The sequence below is a fragment of the Zea mays genome, chromosome 6 (assembly GCF_902167145.1).
Source record: "Zea mays cultivar B73 chromosome 6, Zm-B73-REFERENCE-NAM-5.0, whole genome shotgun sequence".
NCBI lineage: Eukaryota > Viridiplantae > Streptophyta > Magnoliopsida > Poales > Poaceae > Zea > Zea mays.
Genome location: NC_050101.1, coordinates 97,438,041 through 97,460,724, shown reverse-complemented (window position 1 = coordinate 97,460,724; position 22,684 = coordinate 97,438,041). Strand labels below are relative to the sequence as shown.

At 49.6% G+C, this 22,684-nt stretch overlaps 1 protein-coding gene and 1 non-coding gene across 2 annotated transcripts; one reads left to right on the top strand and one right to left on the bottom strand.

Annotated features, from left to right (window-relative positions):
• Positions 1–4,177: 4,177 nt before the first annotated feature.
• LOC103629599 (homeobox-leucine zipper protein HOX18) lies at positions 4,178–5,830 on the bottom strand. Its single transcript, XM_008650680.3, has 3 exons — positions 5,030–5,830; positions 4,861–4,940; positions 4,178–4,765 (listed from the first exon to the last, which is right to left on the bottom strand). Exons 1-3 carry the CDS (start codon positions 5,411–5,413, stop codon positions 4,465–4,467), a joined length of 765 nt encoding a protein of 254 aa, XP_008648902.1. The 5' UTR covers positions 5,414–5,830; the 3' UTR covers positions 4,178–4,464.
• A 1,920-nt stretch (positions 5,831–7,750) lies between these two features.
• TRNAK-UUU (transfer RNA lysine (anticodon UUU)) lies at positions 7,751–7,823 on the top strand. Its single transcript has one exon. It is a non-coding gene; the product is annotated as a tRNA-Lys (tRNA).
• Positions 7,824–22,684: the final 14,861 nt, after the last annotated feature.

Below are 22,684 nucleotides of genomic sequence, written 5' to 3'. Positions count from 1 at the left end.
ATCCTATTGTGTTCAAAAGGGGAAGAAAGTAGTATTTCAAAAATGGTATATCAAAACCCTCTTGAACACTAAGAGGTGGATCTCTTTTAGGGGGAGTTTTGTTAAGTCAAAAGGAAAGCATTTGAAACAGGGGGAGAAAATTTCAAATCTTGAAAATACTTTACAAACTCTTATTCAGTTACCTTTGACTATTTGCAAAAGAACTTTGAAAAGGATTTACAAAAGAATTTGCAAAAACAAAACTTGTGGTGCAAACGTGGTCCAAAATACTAAATAAGAAAGGAACATTCCATGCATATATTGTAAGTAGTTATATTGGCTAAATTCCAAGCAACCTTTACACTTACATTATGCAAACTAGTTTAATTATGCACTTCTATATTTGCTTTGGTTTGTGTTGGCATCAATCACCAAAAAGGGGGAGATTGAAAGGGAATTAGGCTTACACCTAAGTCCTAAATAATTTTGGTGATTGAATTGCCCAACACAAATCTTTGGACTAACTAGTTTGCCCAAGTATGTAGATTATACAGGTGTAAAAGGTTCACACTCAGCCAATAAAAAGACCAAGTTTTGGATTCAACAAAGGAGCAAAGGGGCAACCGAAGGCACCCCTGGTCTGGCGCACCGGACTGTCCGGTGTGCCACCGGACAGTGAACAGTACCTGTCCGGTGCACCAGGGGACTCAGACTCAAACTCGCTACCTTCGGGAATTTCCAGGGCGACTCGGCTATAATTCACCGGACTGTCCGGTGTACACCGGACATGTCCGGTGCTCCAAGGAAGCGCGGTCTCCGGATCTCGCCAGCCTCGGGTTCGCGTGGCAGCCGCTCCGCTAAAATTCACCGGACTGTCCGGTGTGCACCGGACTGTCCGGTGTACCAGCGGAGCAACGGCTCTTTTCGGCGCCAACGGCTCCCTGCGGTGCATTTAATGCGCGCGCAGACGTCAGACATGCCCATACCGGTGCACCGGACATCAAACAGTACATGTCCGGTGTGCACCGGACACCCAGGCGGGCCCACAAGTCAGAAGCTCCAACGGTCAGAATCCAACGGCAGTGATGACGTGGCAGGGGCACCGGACTGTCCTGTGTGCACCGGACTGTCCGGTGCGCCATCGAGCAGACGCCTCCAGCCAACGGTCAAGTTTGGTGGTTGGGGCTATAAATACCCCAACCACCCCACCATTCATTGCATCCAAGTTTTCCACTTCTCAACTACTACAAGAGCTCTAGCATTCAATTCTAGACACACTAAAGAGATCAAATCCTCTCCAATTCCACACAAAACCCTAGTGACTAGTGAGAGTGATTTGCCGTGTTCATTTGAGCTCTTGCGCTTGGATTGCTTCTTTTCTTTCTCACTTGTTCTTGAGATCACAACTCCATTGTAATTAAGGCAAGAGGCACCAATTGTGTGGTGGCCCTTGCGGGGAAGTTTTGTTCCCGGCTTTGATTTGAGAAGAAAAGCTCACTCGGTCCGGGGGACCGTTTGAGAGAGGGAAGGGTTGAAAGAGACCCGGCCTTTGTGGCCTCCTCAACGGGGAGTAGGTTTGCAAGAACCGAACCTCGGTAAAACAAATCTCCGTGTCTCACTTGCTTATTCGCTTGGGATTTGTTTTGCGCCCTCTTTCTCCGACTCGTTTATATTTCTAACGCTAACCCGGCTTGTAGTTGTGTTTATATTTGTAAATTTCAGTTTCGCCCTATTCACCCCCCCTCTAGGCGACTATCAGCGAACCGTACACCAGATTTGGTGAACTAAATGTATTGCAGATTATAACTCATAGTTCAAGTTTACAAGAAACAAACTAATCATATGCGTCTAAATCAAATTCCAGAATTCCTGAAACAACGACTAATCATATGCGTCTTACCCGTGCGCCAGAAACAAACTATGAACACAAGAAACAAACAATGATACAAGGAACAAACTATGAAACACTGACCTTCAGCACTGTGACGTTAGCGACCCGTGGAATCTTGAGGGCGATGCTCCGAGAGAAAAAACGGATGCGTCCAAGGAGGATGCTACGAGAGAAAAAAGGGACCCGTGGATTCACTGGCGTCTGGAATTCTTGAGGGCGGATGGAAATAAAGGGACCCGTCGCTTCACTGGCGTCTGTAATTTGTGAGGGCGGATGGAAAGTCCATTCAAGGGAGGTCTGCCTTCCATTGACGGACCTGAGCGGAGATCTCTGACATTCCATCCGCGTCCATGATAGAGGAGGAGGTTGCGGATCCCGGGATTTGGCCACGGACCTTCAATCCGCGTCCTCCATCCGCGTCCTCCATCAATCAAGGACCTTCCAGCGGGCGTGCGGGCGTGAGGGCCTTCCATTCTCCGCTGCGGGGCGGGCACCTTCCAGCGGCAGCGGACCTGATATCGCGGCGTGCTCGCGCGCGGATGGAAAGGAATCGCGGCGTGCTCGCGTGCGGCGGATTTGGAATTCTTGAGGGCGGATGGCGCGCGCGGATGGAAAGAATCGCGGCGAGGACGGCGGCGTCGATGTGCGGGGTCGATGCGGCCGCGAGGACGGCGGCGTGATTTGCGTGCGGAGCTGGCGCGGCGGCAGCCGATCGCGGGAGGCAGAACAGGAGCTGTGCACGCCTACACTAACCTCATATAGAGTAGTAGAGATTCAGAATCAACTCGAGTAATTTAAATGGGGACACGAAAACCTTAAAATTATGAATGCCTTTCAAACCCTGAATATAAAATAAAAAAGAGAATCAACACGAAAATCAATGTTTGTCGTACATCATTTCTAAAACAACCAAAATAGATTTTAATCAATAATTTCTCTTAACTATTGTATATTGTTATTTACTTATTTGCTAAAGAATCAATATAATCTCAGAGACACTTTGAATACAAATCCACTAAACTTGTGTATGTTTTGAGTGACCAATGATCAAAACCTATATAAGTTGACCGTCCCCTATCTGAAATATGGCTATCCTCCAGGACGGAGACAGTTGACACAGTAGATGCAATGGCCTTTTTCTAGTGACAGAAATTTTGATAATGCAAATCTCCCCCGTTCCAAAATAATTAACGCTATGGTACTCGTATTGGTAAAAGATATAATTGATGCTGAACTGTGTGTGAAACATAAATGATGAAAAGTCATAATCGCAATATGTTTTTAAAAATAAGTTATGGTGTCCATTTATCAACCCACACGATTTTAAATTAAAATTTGACTTGTACGTAACGTGGAGAAACAAATAATGTTAAGGGGGTAAAATTATATTAGATAGACTGAAATAGGTACCGTAGTGCATCAATAAAATCTTCTAGCTTGTTCATAAAATTCAGAGACGAAGAACACAACTCTGATCGGCATCACTTTGAAAGCTACACGGTAGTTTTATTTTGCCAAGCATTTTCCTCCAGAAAGGAACTTCGTGAGCGTGTTTTCTGGACGTGGACGGCAAGGCAGTAACAGGTAACAGTTGACTCGACAGGGGTAAAAAAACTCGGCTAGAAAAAAAAAGTTATGCCGGTAATAATATACTAAGAAGATACTGAAATATAGTCCCGGCAAAAAAAAAACTCAGATTCTGACCCTCTATCTCGTCACCGTCTACTTTGCAATAGCTGAGTCATGATGTAATCTAGGAGCAGGGTCACCGTCTACTTTGTAATAGCTGAGTCATGATGTAATCTAGGAGCGGGTGAGATACAACGAGAGGATTTTTTAAACCAAACTTAAAATTCGCTCCCGAGAAAGATTAAATCCAGGATCTAGAGGTGCTACTCGAAAGTTTTAACCATTACGCTAGAGACTCTATCGCGACTCACGAGGAGTAACTGGACGAGGCTCGAAAAGTACCAGTGATGCACGCGAACTATATGTCCAAATCTCTCTGCATTCGTGAAGACCACACTATCTCTCCGCATCCGCGAAGACCACACTATATATGATAACAGGTAACATGAAGAAACAAGTCAAGATTAATTATTAGTGGGTGGGGCAGTCAGGATTTTTATGAGGTAGCCATATGAATTTTTATATAAATAATTTAATATAATCTATAGTAATTTGGTATATAGCTCAAAATATAACGCTAAAATAGCATATAAAACTATAGATTTAATATTTAAATATATAAATATATATATTAGAATGCTAATATAATATATATTAACTTTTTTCTTAGGCCTTACAGGACTGGCCAGTAGTTCCATGGCCCGGTTTAGGGTATGGCATTAGCATGGTCTATTCGGACCACCCACTGTCTACGCCACGATTAATATCCAGATCTGTTTCAGCTGGAATGAACTAGCGATGATCTCGATTTGAAGGAATGGTTATTGCAGTATGATAGTATCATAATAGGGTCGTCGTCGTCGTCATGCCGACGAAGTTATTGGCGGCCGCCGGCCGGCATGCATGCACGCTATTAGCCTACATATATATAACTAGCTAGCTGCATAAGTGAATCCACAAACTGCTCATTGAACCGATCGATCGAGCATGTCAAGAGGAGGACTGGAGGAGTAGCTGCTGGTGGAGCTCTTGCCGCTTGTCTCCCCACAGCTCGTCACGGTGACGACGACGACCTTGTCGCACGACGGACAGACGCTCGCCGTGGCCGTGGCCGGCGACGGGGACGCGGAGGACTGACCAGCGGCGGCGGTCGCCCACCGCTGCAGCTGCTCCAGCTCCAGCCTCAGCCGCAGGTTCTCGTCTGCCAGGCTCTCGCGCCAGCGCCTCAGGGTCTCGCAGTCCACCTCCGTTTGCTTCAGCTTTGTTCTGACGAACCGAAAGATCAATCATATTTTTGGCACAGCAAGTTCAGAACACGCGAGCGGCGGCGGCGGACTAATTTCATGGTACATAGCACGTACCTTGCCCTCCTGTTCTGGAACCACACTTCCACCTGCCTGGCGCTTAGATCCACCTGCCGCGCCACCTCATGCTTCTGAGCCTGTCCAGCATATTCATGAAACAACCATGCACATGTTCTTTCATCATGCAGACATGAGCAGTGATTCGGGATGCATGCACCATGCGTACGTGGGAGAGTATGTTGTGGGCGCGGAAGGTGTCCTCGAGCAGCTTGGACTGCTCCGTGGTGAGCCGGAGCTTCTTCCGCGCGCCTGCGCCGTCGTCGTCGTCGCTGGGGCTCGGACCACCGTGCGACGACTGCCCACCATCGTCGTCGCCTGCGACCTGCTTCAACGACATATTCCGCAGTGCACCTGCACCAGCCTTCCTGCTCCTCGCGGCAGCTTCTCCTCCCTCCACACTCGGCGGGAACAGCAGGTCCAGCCGCACCGGTCGTAGTGGTCGGCTCCGCTTCATCAGATTCAGATCGCGGCCACCGCCGCCGATCCCCAGGCCAAGCCATGACTTCCCGAACCCCTCTTCTTTCTCCATGGCACGAGTAGTGGTATACATGGAGCACAAGAGCTGAGACACTACTGCACGCCGCACCTAGCTACCAGTAGCTAGCCTAGCCCAACACCACCGGGCGCGCGATGAAGAGGAAGATGGGTCGGTCGATCGCTAGCTATGGACGACGGATAGGAGAGAAGAGAAGAGAAGACGCCTGGCGGGGTCGTCAAGGCACGAGTATACTAGTAGACTAGTAGTAGACGGTGGTGGTGGCGGCGCGCGGGGGACTACGACTGCCTCGCTTGCTCCCTACCTGCGATCGAAGCGGTCGGAAACGGCAGAGAGATCAGTTTCATGTGTGGGTTTGAAGAAGACACGGGGTTACTGAGAGGTGAATCCCCAATTAAAGCCATCGATCTCGGACGTTTTTATCTGACGACCACGAGGGGGCCGTTTTCCGGTCTCCCACTCGATGCCCCCGCCCGCCCGGCCGGTTCCTGAAACCGACGGCATTTTAAGAGGGCCATCGTCGCATGCATATCACTGATGAATGATTAATAATCCCGGGCTACTTCATGTTTCAGGGCCTGTTTAGGGTCCCTTTTGGTTACTTTAGTCACCTGAATAAACTTTAGTCACTAAATTACTCCATCAGTGACTACACCAACTAAAAAATAAAAAAATATTAATTGATGTGAATAATGACTATATTACCCTTATTAATTAGTGGATGACTGTTGCACTAAGAAAGATAAAAGGGCAAATGAGGTAAAAATCCTACATTAGTTCATTTAGTCACCTCCTTGATGACTAAAGAACTAGAGGTGGTCTCAACCAAAAGTTTGAGTGTGGGCCCAAAACCTGAGTAAGGGCCTAAATAAAAGGCTACTTATTAATGGACTTTTATAACTACAGTGAATAAGATAAAAATTCCACTAGAACCAGAAAATTGAATGGAGGCCCGTGCCCCCACTCAACCCAACGTGGGTACGCTCCTATAAAGAACTTAAATTTAGTCATCCCACTTTAGTCACCATGTTTGGTATTTTAGGGACTAAAATTGACTAAATTTTAGTCACCCCAAACCAAACGGGTCCTAACTAGAGGCTTCATCAGCGGACATCTAAGACCCTGTTTGGTTCCTTTAGTCACTAGACTGAAGTTTAGTCACTAATTTACTCGCTAAATTACTCAGTTTGGTTCCAGTGACTAAACCGGACTAAAGAGCATTAATTATTGTGAATAATTATTGTGTTACCCCTCTTAATTAGTGAATGCTTACTGAAATAAGAAATAAAGTGGAGAGGACAAATAAGGTAAAAATAATATCTTAGTCCCTTTTAGTCACCTCTTGGTGCCTAAAGAACTAAAGTTTAATCGCCCCATTCTAGTTACCATGTTTGCTCTTTATGGACAAAAAGTGACTAAACTTTAGTCAACCCAAACCAAACGAAGCCTAGATCACAGGAGCTAATAAAGCAAAAGTGTTCAAAATTTAACCATTTTACGAGCTAAAGTTCTAAACGATAAGAGCTAAAAGTGACTAAAAATACCAAAAAGGGAGCTAAACTTTAATGGATCATTTTGCTTTAGCTCCTAGATCCAACCGAGCAAAACCGTTCGTAGTTTCTGTAAAAGGTATATCTAGTAGTAGTGAAATTCGGGTATAAGGCTAATCACAATAAAGGTTTCATGAGTTGTTTCATGTATTAATTAGCCTGACACATCAGCTATTTAGATGATATGTCACATCATTTAAGAAGAAAGAGTTTCATAGAGTTTTATGGGGATGAAACCATATTGACTCGTTTCCAATGTTTTGGAAACTGTGTGAAACCTCTACAGAGAGTGTTTTGTTCCATCTTCATATAATTGAGTAAATTCTATTGGTTATTTATATGCAGCATTTAAGAAATATGTTGATATATGAAATAGTGGGACGAAACTCTCTATTGAGAAATGGTGTTTCATTCGTCCATAAAGCTGATGTGGCATTTTTGAAAACAGGGACATGAAATCATCACTGTGACTAGCCTAAGTACATAGCAGCTGTACGTGCGGGTTTTACGAGCAAAACCGTACGTAGGTTTTATGAGCTAAAGTTCGAAACGACAGTCGCATGTGGCAGAAAGAAAACACCATGGAAAACGACCGAATTTTTTGTTTTTGAGTCCTTTTTGTGTCAAAAATTTCCAATTAGACCCCCAGAAAACTTAAATGCAATTTTGGACCCATTTCTCGGCGCCATGAGCTATGGCGCCGAGTTTACACATCTCGGCGCCATAGATCTTGGCGCCGAGCTACCTGCCGCGCTGTCGTCCACGAGCTGAAGCGGCGTCGACGTGGCACCGAGCTCGGCGCCAAGATCTATGGCGCCGAGCTCGAATATATAACCACAAAGCTTGTCTAGCTCAGTTGGCAGAGCGCAAGGCTTTTAACCTTAAGGTCGTGGGTTCGAGCCCCACTGTGAACATATTTTTTTGTCTTTGTCACTGATTTGTTTTTTATTGTCCAGATTTTTTTGTTTATGCCGCTGATTTGTCCGTGCGTTCAATATTTTTTGTCTTTGTCACTGATTTATTTTTTATTGTCCAGATTTTTTTGTTTATGCCGCTGATTTGTCCGTGCTTTTTAATTCGATGCTTCCCGCCTCAGACTCCACTAATTGGTGCACTAGCTAGCTACATACTAGTGTATTATTTGTAAGCTAGATGTTCATCCTTTTTCCCTCCCTTTTGAATTGAATGAATTCTGATGAACTACTGCTGCAAAATTAGACCATCACTGATCGGTTGATAGCTCTTCCATTCCATCAACTAGTTAGTAGCATCACTCTCCATCCGATCCATGCATATCCATCAGTGTACTGTGCATATGCATGATTTGTGTGTTAGCCCTGCAGTGTCGTCGATCCATGCATCCAGAGAAAAAAAAAGCTAATAATTAAGGTTTCTGCAGCCAGCCAGTGCAGATGAGTAAGCATGCATGACGACAGAGACACAACACATAATCTAGGAACTGCAGAAAAAAAATGTGACAAAGACAAAAAATATTGAACGCACGGACAAATCAGCGGCATAAACGAAAAAATCTGAACAATAAAAAAACAAATCAGTGACAAAGACAAAAAAAATATGTTCATAGTGGGGCTCGAACCCACGACCTTAAGGTTTAGAGCCTTGTGCTCTGCCAACTGAGCTAGACAAGCTTTGTGGTTATATATTCAAGCTCGGCGCCATAGATCTTGGCGCCGAGCTCGGTGCCACGTCGACGCCGCGTCAGCTCGTGGACGACAGCGCGCCAGGTAGCTCGGCGCCAAGATCTATGGCGCCGAGATGTGTAAACTCGACGCCATAGCTCATGGCGCCGAGAAATGGGTCCAAAATTGCATTTAAGTTTTCTGGGGGTCTAATTGGAAATTTTTAACACAAAAAGGACTCAAAAACAAAAAATTCGGTGGAAAACGAGCGGGCTTGGCTACGGAACTTAGGAAAGGTTACACGCAGCGCGGTTTCTGATTTATTAGGGGTTCAATGTGAAATTCGATATGAAGGCTCCATTCACATATAAATATATATAATTATACATATACTATTGAACACAAATATAAATAATTATACATATATTATCGAATATTTAACTTATAAAAATTATTTATAAGATAAAATGTAAAATATAATAAAAAAACACTTACTTGTTATCTAATATTATTAAAAATATCTTCTAACATTTTGTGATACAAAGTCATCGTGTATATCATTGAGATCAATCTCATCCAACAACTTTTTTCGATATATAGAAACGTCAAGTCATTTAACCTCTCTTGAGTTATTGTTGATAGTTCACACAAATATTTCAATTTTAAAAAGCTTCTCTCTGCCGATGCAACCATCATATGTATAGTAAATAATACTATCTCTATATTAAAATAGAAATTGTTTTGCTTCTTTAGTGGATTCCTCATCATCTAGTTGAATATAAACATAAAAATCAAGAGCTAAAATAAATACTATTTTGAAACGGATGGAGTATTCAATAAGTAATTGAGATATTATAGTTTAACAATCTAAATAAGACTGATCCATAGCACATCGCTCTTTACGTATTTATGTCTAGAATAGGTACGTTTAACAAGAAAAAGTACTAGCGTCCAGTTGCTAGTGGATCCTCTATTTTTTGAGGCCTGGTGCAGCCGCATCCTCCACACCCCTTCATGTACGGCCCTGGTTATACGTGCTGAGAGAGCTGAGAGTTTTGTTCAAGTGCAACGTACTGCATGACATGCAGTACGTTCAGGCGTTCAGGGCATGCTTATCTCTACACCTTTCAAATGGGAGTTTTATCCCCTTAGCTTCCAATAGAGAAGAGTAGGCCTAGAAAAAAAACTCGAGCTCGATGAGTCAGCAGCTCGACACTTAGAATGAGTCTGAGCCTATTTTTGTGGCTTGAGAAAAGAGCAAGCCACAGAACCAGCTTGATTTGATTCGCTACGGCTCACGAGCTATATCGTGATTCAACCTAACAACAATTTGTTATAAAATCATAATTATCATATTGTGTTAGTACCAAAACGATTATGTTATATTATTTAAGATTAATGTACAAATTTAATATATTTTCTGTATTATATTAGTAATATTTATTTTACTTAAAATATGTGATTTAAATTAACTTTGAGATTTTATATTATAAATTAGAGGGCGAGTTCACGTCTATGGTCAGGCCCGTTGGCTCGGCGAGCCGACTCACGAGACAACAGTGAGCCGAGTCGAGCCTACGTTCCTAGCTCGTGAGAGAAACGAGCCAGACCGAGCTTGGCTCAATACTTGACCGAGCCACAACTAGTATCGATTCCACCCCTAGAGAGGAGGAAACAAAGCTATTATTGTCTTCTCGCCTGTGCGGCTCATGTTTACTTGTGCTCTACAAAAGATCGATATTGTAAATACATAAAGTAGTAATTTGAAAATAATAAAAATATGAATGTGGTCGGTTGAGCTGGCATTGTGGTCTGAGAAGGCACCATATTTGACTATCTATAGTCCAGTAACTCTTTGTCCTTGATCTCGCGAGCGTGAAAAAAAAGAACAAACTTCACTTATACCATCCCACACCACATACCTCTCATCGTCCGTTATATCCGTCTCTCTCCTCGACGCATCGTCGTATGTTGTCTCTAGAGAGAAATCCTAGGTGCACGCGAGGCGTAGCCGAATCCGCGTGATCCGACCATAGGGGCGCTTCACCTTGTATTCGGATTCGCGTGAGGCATACCACTGGATCCGTCGCGCCAACTGAGACAGCAACACTCGTATGTCTAGTTCGGCATTGGCTTGGCTAGATTAGAAGGTGTGCTCATTGTCGGTGCTTGTGCTGGCCCTGTTCTTATCCATAATAGTTGGTGAAAATCTACGAGTCTAGTGTTTGAATAAATATTTATTTTAAATAATAACTGTCGGCGTTTCGAGACCGGGGGGTCCCTGGGCCGACGAGTGAATGTCGCCGCGTGCCCCAGCCCAGATGGGTCGACGCGAGGCCGAGCGCGAAGGGGGGAAGTGAGGTGGCCGGAGACTGGCGTGAGAGAGGTGGAAATCCCGCGGCCTTCGTGTTCGTCCCGCGCCCAGGTCGGGTGCGCTTGCAGTAGGGGATTACAAGCGTCCACGCGGGAGAGGGAGCGAGCGGCTCCAAGCGAGCGCCTGTCTCGTCCTCGTCCCCGCGCGGCCAACCCTCTCTAAGAGGGCTTTGGTCCTTCCTTTTATAGGCGTAAGGAGAGGATCCAGGTGTACAATGGGGGTGTAGCAGAGTGCTACGTGTCTAGCGGAGGAGAGCTAGCGCCCTAAGTACACGCCATCGTGGCGGCCGGAGAGATTTTGGCGCCCGGTTTGTGTGATGTCATGGCCGTCGGAGGAGCGCTGGAGCCTGGTGGAGGGACAGCTGTCGGGGCTGTCGAGTCCTTGCTGACGTCCTCTTGCTTCCGTAAGAGGGCCGAGAGCCGCCATCGTTAGGGAGCGTGCGGGGCGCCATCATTGCCTATCTGGCGGAGCGAGCCAGATGGGACGCCGGTCTTGTTCCCCGTAGCCTGAGTCAGCTTGGAGTAGGGTAATGATGGCGCCTCCCGTTGACGTGGCCGGCCCGCGCCCTAGGTTGGGCGATGTGGAGGCTCCTCCGAGGTCGAGGTCGAGTCCGTCTTCCGTGGCCGAGGTCGAGTCCGAGCCCCTAGGTCGGGCGAGGCGGAGGCCGTTGGCTGAGGCCAGGGTGGAGTTCGAGTTCTGGGGTCGGGCGAAGCGGAGTTCGTCGTCTTCTGGGGCTGAGCCCAATCCGAGCCCTGGGTCGGGCGGAGCAGAATTCGTCGTCTTCTCGGGCCGAGCCCAAGTCCGAGCCCTGGGTCGGGCAGAACGGAGTTCGTCGTCTTCCTGGGCTTAGCCCGAGTCCGAGCCCTAGGTCGGGCTGAGCGGAGTTTGCCGTCTTCCGGGGCCTAGCCCGAGTCCGAGCCCTGGGTCAGGCGGAGCGGAGTTCGCCGTCTTCCGGGGCTTAGCACGAGTCTGAGCCCTGGGTCGGGCGGAGCGGAGTTCGCCGTCTTCCGGGGCTTAGCCCGAGTCCGAGCCCTGGGTCGGGCGGAGCGGAGCTTCCTATGGTGCCTGCGGCCGGGCCTGACTGCCTGTCAGCCTCACTCTGTCAAGTGGCACCGCAGTCGGAGCGGCGCAAGCGGCGCTGTCTTTCTGTCAGACCGGTCAGTGGAGCAGCGAAGTGACGGCAGTCACTTCGGCTCTGTCGGCTGAGGGGCGCGCGTCAGGATAAAGGTGTCAGGCCACCTTTGCATTAAATGCTCCTGCGATTTGGTCGGTCGGTGCGGCGATTTGGTCAAGGTTGCTTCTTGGCGAAGACAGGGCCTCGGGCGAGCCGGAAATATGTTCGCCGCTAGAGGGGGGCCTCGGGCGAGGCGGAGATCCTCCGGGGTCGGCTGCCCTTGTCCGAGGCTAGGCTCGGGCGAGGCGTGATCGAGTCCCTCGAATGGACTGATCCCTGACTTAATCACACCCATCAGGCCTTTGCAGCTTTATGCTGATGGGGGTTACAAGCTGAGAATTAGGAGCCTTGAGGGTACCCCTAATTATGGTCCCCGACAGTAGCCCCCGAGCCTCAAAGGGAGTGTTAGCACTCGCTTGGAGGCTTTCGTCGCACTTTTTTGCAAGGGGACCAGCCTTTCTCGGTTGCGTTTTGTTCCGGGGGTGCGCGCGAGCGCACCCGCCGGGTGTAGCCCCCGAGGCCTCGGAGGAGTGGTTTGACTCCTCCGAGGTCTTAATGCCTCGCGCAATGCTTCGGTTGGTCTGGTCGTTCCCTCATGCGAGCTGGCCATAGCCCGGGTGTACGGTCGGGTCCCAAGTTCTCGGGCTGGTATGTTGACGCTGTCAACGGTTTGGCCGGAGCCGGGTATGCGAGAGCAGCCCCCGAGCCTCTGCACAGGGCGAGAGGGCGATCAGGGACAGACTCGACTTTTTTACATACGCCCCTGCGTCGCCTTTCCGCAAGGAGGAGGGGGGAGAGCGCCATGTTGCCCTCGGTGGGCGCCGAACATGGTGTCTCCGGTGAGCTGCAGGCGGGTGATCCGAGCGGACGTCTGTGCCCCATTCGTTAGGGGTCGGCTAGAGGCCCAGAGGCGCGCCCAAAAGTACCTGCGGGTGATCTGCCGGACCCGGTCCCCTGGCGACGGGGTCCGAGGGCTCGATGCCTCCCTCTGATGGGATTCCGTTACAAGATCGTTCCTGCTGGTCTCGGAAATGTCCTAGGGTACCTCGGGAGCGCAGCCCGAGCCTTGGTTATGTATCGCACGTACCCATGGTCATCCCTCGCTCTGTGTCTGAGGCGGCTGTGAACCCTTCGGGGGCCAGCCTTCGAACCCCTGATCAGTAGTGGGCACGGAGCCCGAGTAGCCTGAGGCGGCCGTTGAACCCTTCCGAGGGGCCGGCCTTCGAACCTCTGACCAGTAGTGGGTGTGGAGCCCACGAGCTCTGAGGCGGCTATTGAACCCTTCCGAGGGGCCAGCCTTCGAACCTCTGATCAGTAGGGAGGCTCGGAGCCTGGTTCCTTCACGGGGAAGTGTCCTTTTCAGGGTATCCCCCTTTCCCGGTCCCTGTTGCAAGAGAGAGAAAGAGGAAAAAGGAAAAGGATACGAGATCGAACGATGCGGCGTACCTTTTTTGACGCGGTCATTATGGCGAAGGCGAAGCGTCGCTCGCTTCTCCTGCCGGAGGCGCCGCCTGTCCCGCCGCGGAGTTAATGCGACGGGGCGAGTGGTTTGCGGGGCGGCCGTTGCGCGTGCGCGGGCCGTTCGAGGAACGGAACACGGGCGCGTTGTCTTCACGCCGTGAGAGAGGGTTCTCTCGCTGCCCCCGGATGGGACGTAAGCTTGGCTGACGACGTGACCGCTGCTCCTGCCCGCCCGCCACCGCCATTACTGCCGGCCCATTTTTGGCCGCATTAACCGTCGTGCCAGGCTGGCGCTGCTGGGTCGTGCGCTGGGTCGCCTCGAGTCGCGGTATTGGTTCCGCAGTCGAGGAGGCGCGGTGGTGGCGCAAGTGGCGGTGCAGTTGCATGCACGAAGCATTCGGCGCGCCGGTTGCATGACGCGTGGGACTGGGCCTCCATGCTGGGCGTGTTGGGAGTCGGAGAAGTGCGCCCACTTGGCGCGGTTGCATGTCGCCTGCATGGCTGCCCGCCCTTTCGCCCGCTGGTGTGGGCAAAAGTGGAGAGCCGCTTGTAACCGCTGGGCGGTTGCACGCACCGCGCACGGCGGTTTGGCTTCTTCTGCTCTAGGCCGGCTTGCATGACGTGTGGGACCTAGCCCCCGCGCCGTTGGGGAGGACCTTGGAGCGTGTTGGAGAAGACTCAGCCCACGACGGCTGGGGACGCAAGTAGGGAGAGTCGCCTTTAAAAGGAGGGTGACCCCCTTGGGAGGCGACCATGTCTTCGCGCTCCCTTATGCATCGTGTCTTTCCACCTTCCAAGCCCCCGGATGGGGGATACCCGCCGTCTTTCCGCCTCGTCGTTGGAGGAACGCAACTCCGCGGGAGTTGGTACCTTTCAGCCATCGTTCGGCTTCAAGGATTTTCATCAACCAGCCCGGCTGCACCCCTCCACCGGCGGTCACCCGAGACGGTGACCACCAGCCCCTGGGTGGGGAGAAGCAAGCCGGGTTGCGATCTTGGTCCCACCCTCAGCTTCAAAGATGTTCATCATCCTCGCTGGGGTGGAGGTCGGGCTGAGCCGGAGCTCTACCTCCCGCGCGGGTTCGTGGGTCGGCCTCTCCTTCGGCGTTCGAGGGAGAGGGCGCTCACTGGCCCTGCGGGCGGGTCGGACTTCGACAACGCGGGGCTGGTCGACGGCGGGCATCGTCAGCCTCAGCGCGTCGGGCTCGTCGGCTTAGCTCCCGGTGCCCCCTCCTGCTGGAAGGTGGCTGTCGCGCCGTGTGCACGGGAGGACCGCCCAAGATATCGTGCGTTGCCAGGGCGGCGTTCGTGTTCTGGGGTGGTCCTGCCTTTGCACCGGTACGGCGCCTCCACGCGGAGGTCGGTGCCCCACTCGTCTGGGAGGATCTGAGTGGGGATCTGCCGGAGGGCTGACGGCCCCTGTCGTCGGTGCCGAGGTGGAGGCGGCTCGAGAAGTCCCTGTTACCGACGGGATCACCGCCACCATCCGCGCTTCAGGCCTCCGGCTCTTTGTACTTGTCCTCGCCCCTCGAGCGTCGGCGTGGGCGAGGGCAAGATTGCAGCAGCATCCACCCTGAGGCCCTCGCTGCTGCAGTTCGGCCACCCGGAGCGGGGGTCGTTGTCGTTGCTGCCGGAGCGGGCGACGGCGAGCCGCCCATCGGTCTTCTGTTGCTCCGCAGGCCCCCCCCCCATCGAGTGGGCTTGTTCGTACCTGCGGAGGTGGAACCGGAGTTCCGTTTGTAATGGCACTTCGAATGCCAGTGTTTTTGTTCATTGTGGCTGTCGAGGCCTGAACATGTATGTAATTTCGGCACGGAGCCGTGTTTTTTCCTCATTTTCGAGCACTAAGACTCACCTGTTGGTTGTCTGAACCGCTTCACCAAGCGTGAGTCGCCCCGTGTAAAGGTGACGAGTGAGGTGTCCGTATCCCGGAGGCGTAGGAGTCCCTCGGCTCGGTCAGCCTTGTTGTCCGAGGCTTCCCTTGCTTAGTTAGAGGAACCCCTCGGTCGCTCTTCGATGAGCCGAGGCCAGGGGTAGCGGTGTCAGCGCGGACAGAGGCAGAGTTGGCTCGAAAAGAAGACCTGGTCGGCCGGAGCCTGGCTGGGTCGTCCATTAGCGGGATCGACGCCGGAATTGACCTGCCGAGGCCTCGGGTCGGGCTGATGTCCTCGGAGGGCAGCTTGTCGAGGCCCCAGGGTGATCGGCCGAGCCGCCTGCTCGGGCCGGATTCTCGGAGAAGACCCTGGCGGCGAAGGCCCGGGCTTGGTGATGACGTTGTCCTTCCGAGCGGAGACCCTTGGACCGCGTCGCCGTCCGAGGCTAGATCGGACCTCGCCGAAGGTGTTGTCGACGCCGAGGGTGCTGCTGCTCCCTTTAGCCGTCAAGATCCGAGCCTGCAGGATCGGATTATCTTGTAGCGTGTGTTTTCTGCGGCCGCCGAGGCCAAAACACACCCTCGCCGTGTTGTAAAGCCGCGTCTCCTTTCCTCTTGTTTCGAGTATCTGGACTTTTTTGTTGGTAACAGAATTGTTTGTGCGAGCGAGAGTTGCTTCTCACGGAAGGTGATGAGTGAGGTATCCGTATCCCGGAGGCGTAGGAGTCCCTCGGCTCGGTCGGCCTTGCCGCTTACGCGCACTCTTACCCGTCCATGGGGTTCTATCACCGACGCAGTCGAGAAGGCTCGAAGAATCGCTCCTGCAGAAGAGCTTCCGAACGTGAAGACTTGTTCGGTCCGCGGAATCACTTATCCGAACGTTACTTATCGCAGAAGGTGATGAGTGAGGTATCCGTATCCCGGAGGCGTAGGAATCCCTCGGCTCGGTCAGCCTTGGCTGCTTACGTGTACTCCGTCGTTTTCAGGATCCACTTTCGAAGTAGTCGAAAAGCACGAAAGACATTCTGGCAGAAAAGATCTTTTTTTCGAGGAAAATTTCGACGCAGAGGGGGTTCCCCCCTTTTATCCCTCGAGGGAGGGTCGGGCTTTGCCGAGGCGAGGTCGACCCTTCCTTGATGACTAAACTTTGCGTGGGAGCGAGGTATATGAACAACTTGAAAACATCTTAAGGGTAGAAGCGACGTAGCTGTTGGATGTTCCAAGCGTTGCCGTAGACCTCGCCTTGACTGTTGGCCAGCTTGTACGTTCCGGGCTTCAGAACTTTGGCGATGACGAACGGCCCCTCCCAGGGGGGCGTGAGCTTGTGCCGCCCTCGGGCGTCTTGTCGCAGCCGAAGCACCAGGTCGCCCACCTGGAGGTCTCGGGACCGGACCCCTCGGGCGTGGTAGCGTCGCAGGGACTGCTGGTACCGTGCCGAGTGTAGTTGAAAGGGAAATGTGCCTTTGGGCCATTTCTAAGTATTTTGGTGATTAAGTGCCAACACAAGTGCTTAAATGTGAATCTATGCCCATGGATGAACAAAGTGCAAATCACAAGTAAAGGTATGTTTCTAAGCCTTAGTACATTGGTTTTGTGTACTAATATATTTGTCTAAGTGTTAGAAACAGAGAGAAGAAGAAAAGGAGAATGTTGGCTGTGTACAGCCAACAGGCTGGTTCGGTCTGGGGCACCGGACTGTCCGGTGGTGCACCGGACAGTGTCCGGTGCACCAGGCTGCCTCGACCTGAAGACGCCGCTCTCGGGAATTTGCCGACGGCGTACGGCTAAAATTCACCGGACTGTCCGGTGTGCACCGGACTGTCCGGTGAGCCAACGGTCGGCCGAGCCAACGGTCGGCCGCGGAATCTGCGCGCGACACGTGGTCTGGCCAACGGTCAGAAGGAGGCACCGGACTGTCCGGTGTGCACCGGACTGTCCGGTGCGCCAGATCTGCAACGGTCGGCAACGGTCGGCTGCGCTGTTTATGGAAATAAATCGGGCACCGGACAGTGTCCGGTGTGCACCGGACTGTCCGGTGCGCCCGACGACAGAAGGCAAGGATGGCCTTCCAGATTTGTTCTCAACGGCTCCTAGCTGCCTTGGGGCTATAAAAGGGACCCCTAGGCGCATGGAGGAGAATACCAAGCATTCCTACAACATTTCTAAGCACCAAGACATCGATCTCACGCATTCATTTCATTGTGATAGCATATAGAGCTCTTGTGGAGTTGTGAACTCTTTGAGTTGTGTTGCGAGCTCTTGTTGCTGCTTGTGTGCGTGTTGTTGCTCTGATCTTTTGAAGTCTTGTGTGCGTTGCTCATTCCCACCCTTGCTCTGTGTTTCTTTGTGAACTTCAATTGTAAGGGCAAGAGGCTCCAAGTTGTGGAGATTCCTCGCAAACGGGATTGAGAAAAAGCAAGCAAAACACCGTGGTATTCAAGTGGGTCTTTGGACCGCTTGAGAGGGGTTGATTGCAACCCTCGTCCGTAGGGACGCCACAACGTGGAGTAGGCAAGCGTTGGTCTTGGCCGAACCACGGGATAAACCACTGTGTCATCTCTGTGTTTGATCTCTCGTGGTATTGTGTTTTGTTGAGACTCCTCTCTAGCCACTTGGCAATAATTGTGCTAACACCTAACAAGTTTTTGTGGCTATAAGTTTAAGTTTTACAGGATCACCTATTCACCCCCCCCCCTCTAGGTGCTCTCAATTGGTATCAGAGCCGTTCTCTTCAAGAAAGGGACTAACCGCCCGAAGAGATGGATCCTAAGGGGAAGGGAATCGTGATCAACGATAAGGAGAAGGAGTCCTTCGTCAACGAGCCAAAGGATGACAAGTCCAATGACTCGGGCTCTGGTCATAGACGAAAAGATGGGAAGAAGAAGAAGACAAGGCGCATCAAGGAGATTGTCTACTACGAAAGCGACGAATCTTCCTCTTCCCTAAAGGACGACGACAACGACTACAGGAAGACGGTCAATTCGAACTTTTCATTTGATTATTCTCGTATTCCACATAATTCAAATTCGCATTTGCTTTCCATTCCTCTTGGCAAACCTCCACACTTCGATGGGGAGGACTACGGATTTTGGAGTCACAAAATGCATAGTCACTTATTCTCTCTTCATCCAAGCATATGGGAGATTGTAGAGAATGGAATGAAATTTGATAGCTCGGATAGTCCTATGCTTATAAATGAACAAATCCATAGAAATGCACAAGCTACTACTGTTCTTCTAGCATCTTTGTGCAGGGAAGAATACAATAAGGTGAGCGGCTTGGACAATGCCAAGCAGATATGGGACACCCTCAAGATCTCTCACGAGGGCAACGACGTCACCATGCTCACCAAGATGGAGTTGGTGGAGGGCGAACTTGGAAGATTCGCTATGATAAGGGGGGAGGAGCCAACCCAAACATACAACCGGCTCAAAACCCTTGTCAACAAGATAAGGAGCTATGGAAGCACGCGATGGACGGACCACGACATCGTCCGCCTAATGCTAAGGTCCTTTACCGTTCTTGATCCTCATTTGGTGAATAATATTCGTGAGAATCCCAGGTACACCAAAATGTCGCCCGAAGAAGTTCTTGGGAAGTTCGTAAGCGGGCGAATGATGATTAAGGAGGCAAGATATGTGGACGACGCGTTGAACGGTCCTATTCATGAGCCTCAACCCATTGCTCTCAAGGCAACAAGGAGCAAGGAGGCGCTACCAAGCAAGGTGGCGCAAGTTGAGGCAGCCGGGCTAAATAATGAGGAGATGGCCCTCATCATTAAGCGCTTCAAGACGGCGCTTAAAGGTCGCAAGGGACAGCCAAGCAAGACCAAGACAAAGGAGAAGCGCTCATGCTTCAAATGTGGTAAGATTGGTCATTTCATTGCTAACTGTCCCGATAATGAAAGTGACCAGGAAAAAGGGGACAAGAGGGAAAAGAAGAAGCATTACAAGAAGGCCAAGGGCGAGGCACATATCGGAAAGGAGTGGGATTCGGATTGCTCCTCCTCTGACTCCGACAATGAAGGACTCGCCGCCACCACCTTCAACAAGTCATCTCTCTTCCCCAACGAGCATCATACTTGTCTCATGGCAAGAGAGAAGAAGGTGAGTACTCGAGACACCACTTATGTTTCTTCTAGTGATAATGAGTCTAGTGATGATGATGACATAGACTACTCATGCTTATTCAAGGGCTTAGATAGATCTAAGATAGATAAAATTAATGAATTGATTGATGCCTTGAATGATAAGAATAGGCTTTTAGAAAAGCAAGAGGATTTGTTGTATGAAGAACATGACAAATTTGTAGAAGCACAAAAATCACTTGCATTAGAGATTAATAGAAATGAAATGCTTTCTTGTGAGTTGTATACATGTCATGATTCAATTTCTAGTTTAAAGAGCATAAATGATGATTTAAATGCTAAACTAGAAAGATCTAGTGAATTAACATCTTGTGTAGAACATGTTGTGATTTGCACTAGGTGTAAAGATTTTGACATTGATGCTTGTAGTGAACACCTAGTTTCAATTTCCAAGCTTAATGATGAATTGGCTAGTCTTAATACTCAACTTAAGACTAGCAAGAATGATTTCGATAAGTTAAAATTTGCAAGGGATGCCTACACGATTGGTAGACACCCCTCAATTAAGGATGGACTTGGCTTCAAGAGGGAAGCCAAGAACTTAACAAGCCATAAGGCTCCCATCTCCGCCAAGGAGAAAGGGAAGGCCCCTATGGCAAGTAGTACTAAAAGAAATCATGCTTTTATGTATCATGATAGGAGACAAACTAGAAATGCTTATAGGAATTATAATGCTTATGATGATTTTGACTCTCATACTATGTTTGCTTCTAGTTCTTCCTATATGCATGGTAGAAATATGTCTAGGAGAAATGCTATTCATCATGTGCCTAGAAAGAATATTATTCATGCTCCTAGGAAAGTAGTAAATGAACCGTCTACAATTTATTGTGCTTTAAATGCTTCCTTTGCTATTTGTAGAAAGGATAGGAAAATAGTTGCTAGAAAGTTAGGGGCAAAATGCAAGGGAGACAAAACTTGCATTTGGGTCCCTAAGGATATTTGCACTAACCTTGTAGGACCCAACATGAGTTGGGTACCTAAGACCCAAGCCTAAATTTGCCTTGCAGGTTTATGCATCCGGGGGTTCAAGCTGGATTATCGACAGCGGATGCACAAACCATATGACGGGGGAGAAGAAAATGTTCACCTCCTACGTCAAGAATAAGGATTCCCAAGATTCAATCATATTCGGTGATGGGAATCAAGGCAAGGTAAAAGGGTTAGGTAAAATTGCAATTTCTAATGAGCATTCTATCTCTAATGTGTTTTTAGTAGAGTCTCTAGGATATAATTTACTATCTGTTAGTCAATTATGCAATATGGGATATAACTGTCTATTTACAAATGTAGATGTGTCTGTCTTTAGAAGAAGTGATGGTTCACTAGCTTTTAAGGGTGTATTAGACGGCAAACTCTATTTAGTTGATTTTGCAAAAGAAGAGGCTGGTCTAGATGCATGCTTAATAGCTAAGACTAGCATGGGCTGGCTGTGGCATCGCCGCTTAGCTCATGTGGGGATGAAGAACCTTCACAAGCTTCTAAAGGGAGAACACGTGATAGGTTTGACTAACGTTCAATTCGAAAAAGATAGACCTTGTGCAGCTTGTCAAGCAGGTAAACAGGTGGGAGGAGCTCATCACAGCAAGAATGTGATGACCACTTCAAGACCCCTGGAGCTGCTGCATATGGACCTCTTCGGACCCGTCGCCTATCTGAGTATAGGAGGAAGTAAGTATGGTCTGGTTATTGTTGATGACTTTTCCCGCTTCACTTGGGTGTTCTTTTTGCAGGATAAGTCTGAAACCCAAGGGACCCTCAAGCGCTTCCTCAGGAGAGCTCAAAATGAGTTTGAGCTCAAGGTAAAGAAGATAAGGAGCGACAACGGGTCCGAGTTCAAGAACCTTCAAGTGGAAGAGTTCCTTGAAGAAGAAGGGATCAAGCACGAGTTCTCCGCTCCCTACACACCACAGCAAAATGGTGTGGTAGAGAGGAAGAACAGGACACTCATCGATATGGCGAGGACGATGCTAGGAGAGTTCAAGACCCCCGAGTGCTTTTGGACGGAAGCCGTGAACACGGCTTGCCACGCCATCAACAGGGTCTACCTTCATCGCCTCCTCAAGAAGACGTCGTATGAGCTACTAACCGGTAACAAACCCAATGTATCCTACTTTCGTGTATTTGGGAGCAAATGCTACATTCTAGTGAAGAAAGGTAGAAATTCTAAGTTTGCTCCCAAAGCTGTAGAAGGGTTTTTGTTAGGTTATGACTCAAATACAAAGGCGTATAGAGTCTTCAACAAATCATCAGGTTTGGTTGAAGTCTCTAGTGACATTGTATTTGATGAGACTAATGGCTCTCCAAGAGAGCAAGTTCTTGATTGTGATGATATAGATGAAGAAGATGTTCCAACGGCCGCTATGCGCACCATGGCGATTGGTGATGTGCGACCACAGGAACACTTGGGGCAAGATCAACCTTCTTCCTCAACTATGGTGCATCCCCCAACTCTAGACGATGAACAGGTTCATCAACAGGAGGAGTGTGATCAAGGGGGAGCACAAGATGATCATGTGATGGAGGAAGAAGCGGAACCGGCACCTCCTACCCAAGTTCGAGCGATGATTCAAAGGGATCATCCCGTCGACCAAATTCTGGGTGACATTAGCAAGGGAGTAACTACTCGGTCTCGATTAGTTAATTTTTGTGAACATTACTCCTTTGTCTCTTCTATTGAGCCTTTCAGGGTAGAAGAGGCCTTGCTAGATCCGGACTGGGTGTTGGCCATGCAAGAGGAGCTCAATAACTTCAAGCGCAATGAAGTTTGGACACTGGTGCCTCGTCCCAAGCAGAATATTGTGGGAACCAAGTGGGTGTTCTGCAACAAACAGGACGAGCACGGGGTGGTGACGAGGAACAAGGCTCGACTTGTGGCAAAAGGTTATGCCCAAGTCGCAGGTTTGGATTTCGAGGAGACTTTTGCTCCTGTGGCTAGGCTAGAGTCCATTCGTATCTTGCTAGCATATGCCGCTCACCATTCTTTCAGGTTGTACCAAATGGATGTGAAGAGCGCTTTCCTCAACGGGCCAATAAAGGAGGAGGTGTACGTGGAGCAACCCCCTGGCTTCGAGGATGAACGGTACCCCGACCACGTGTGTAAGCTC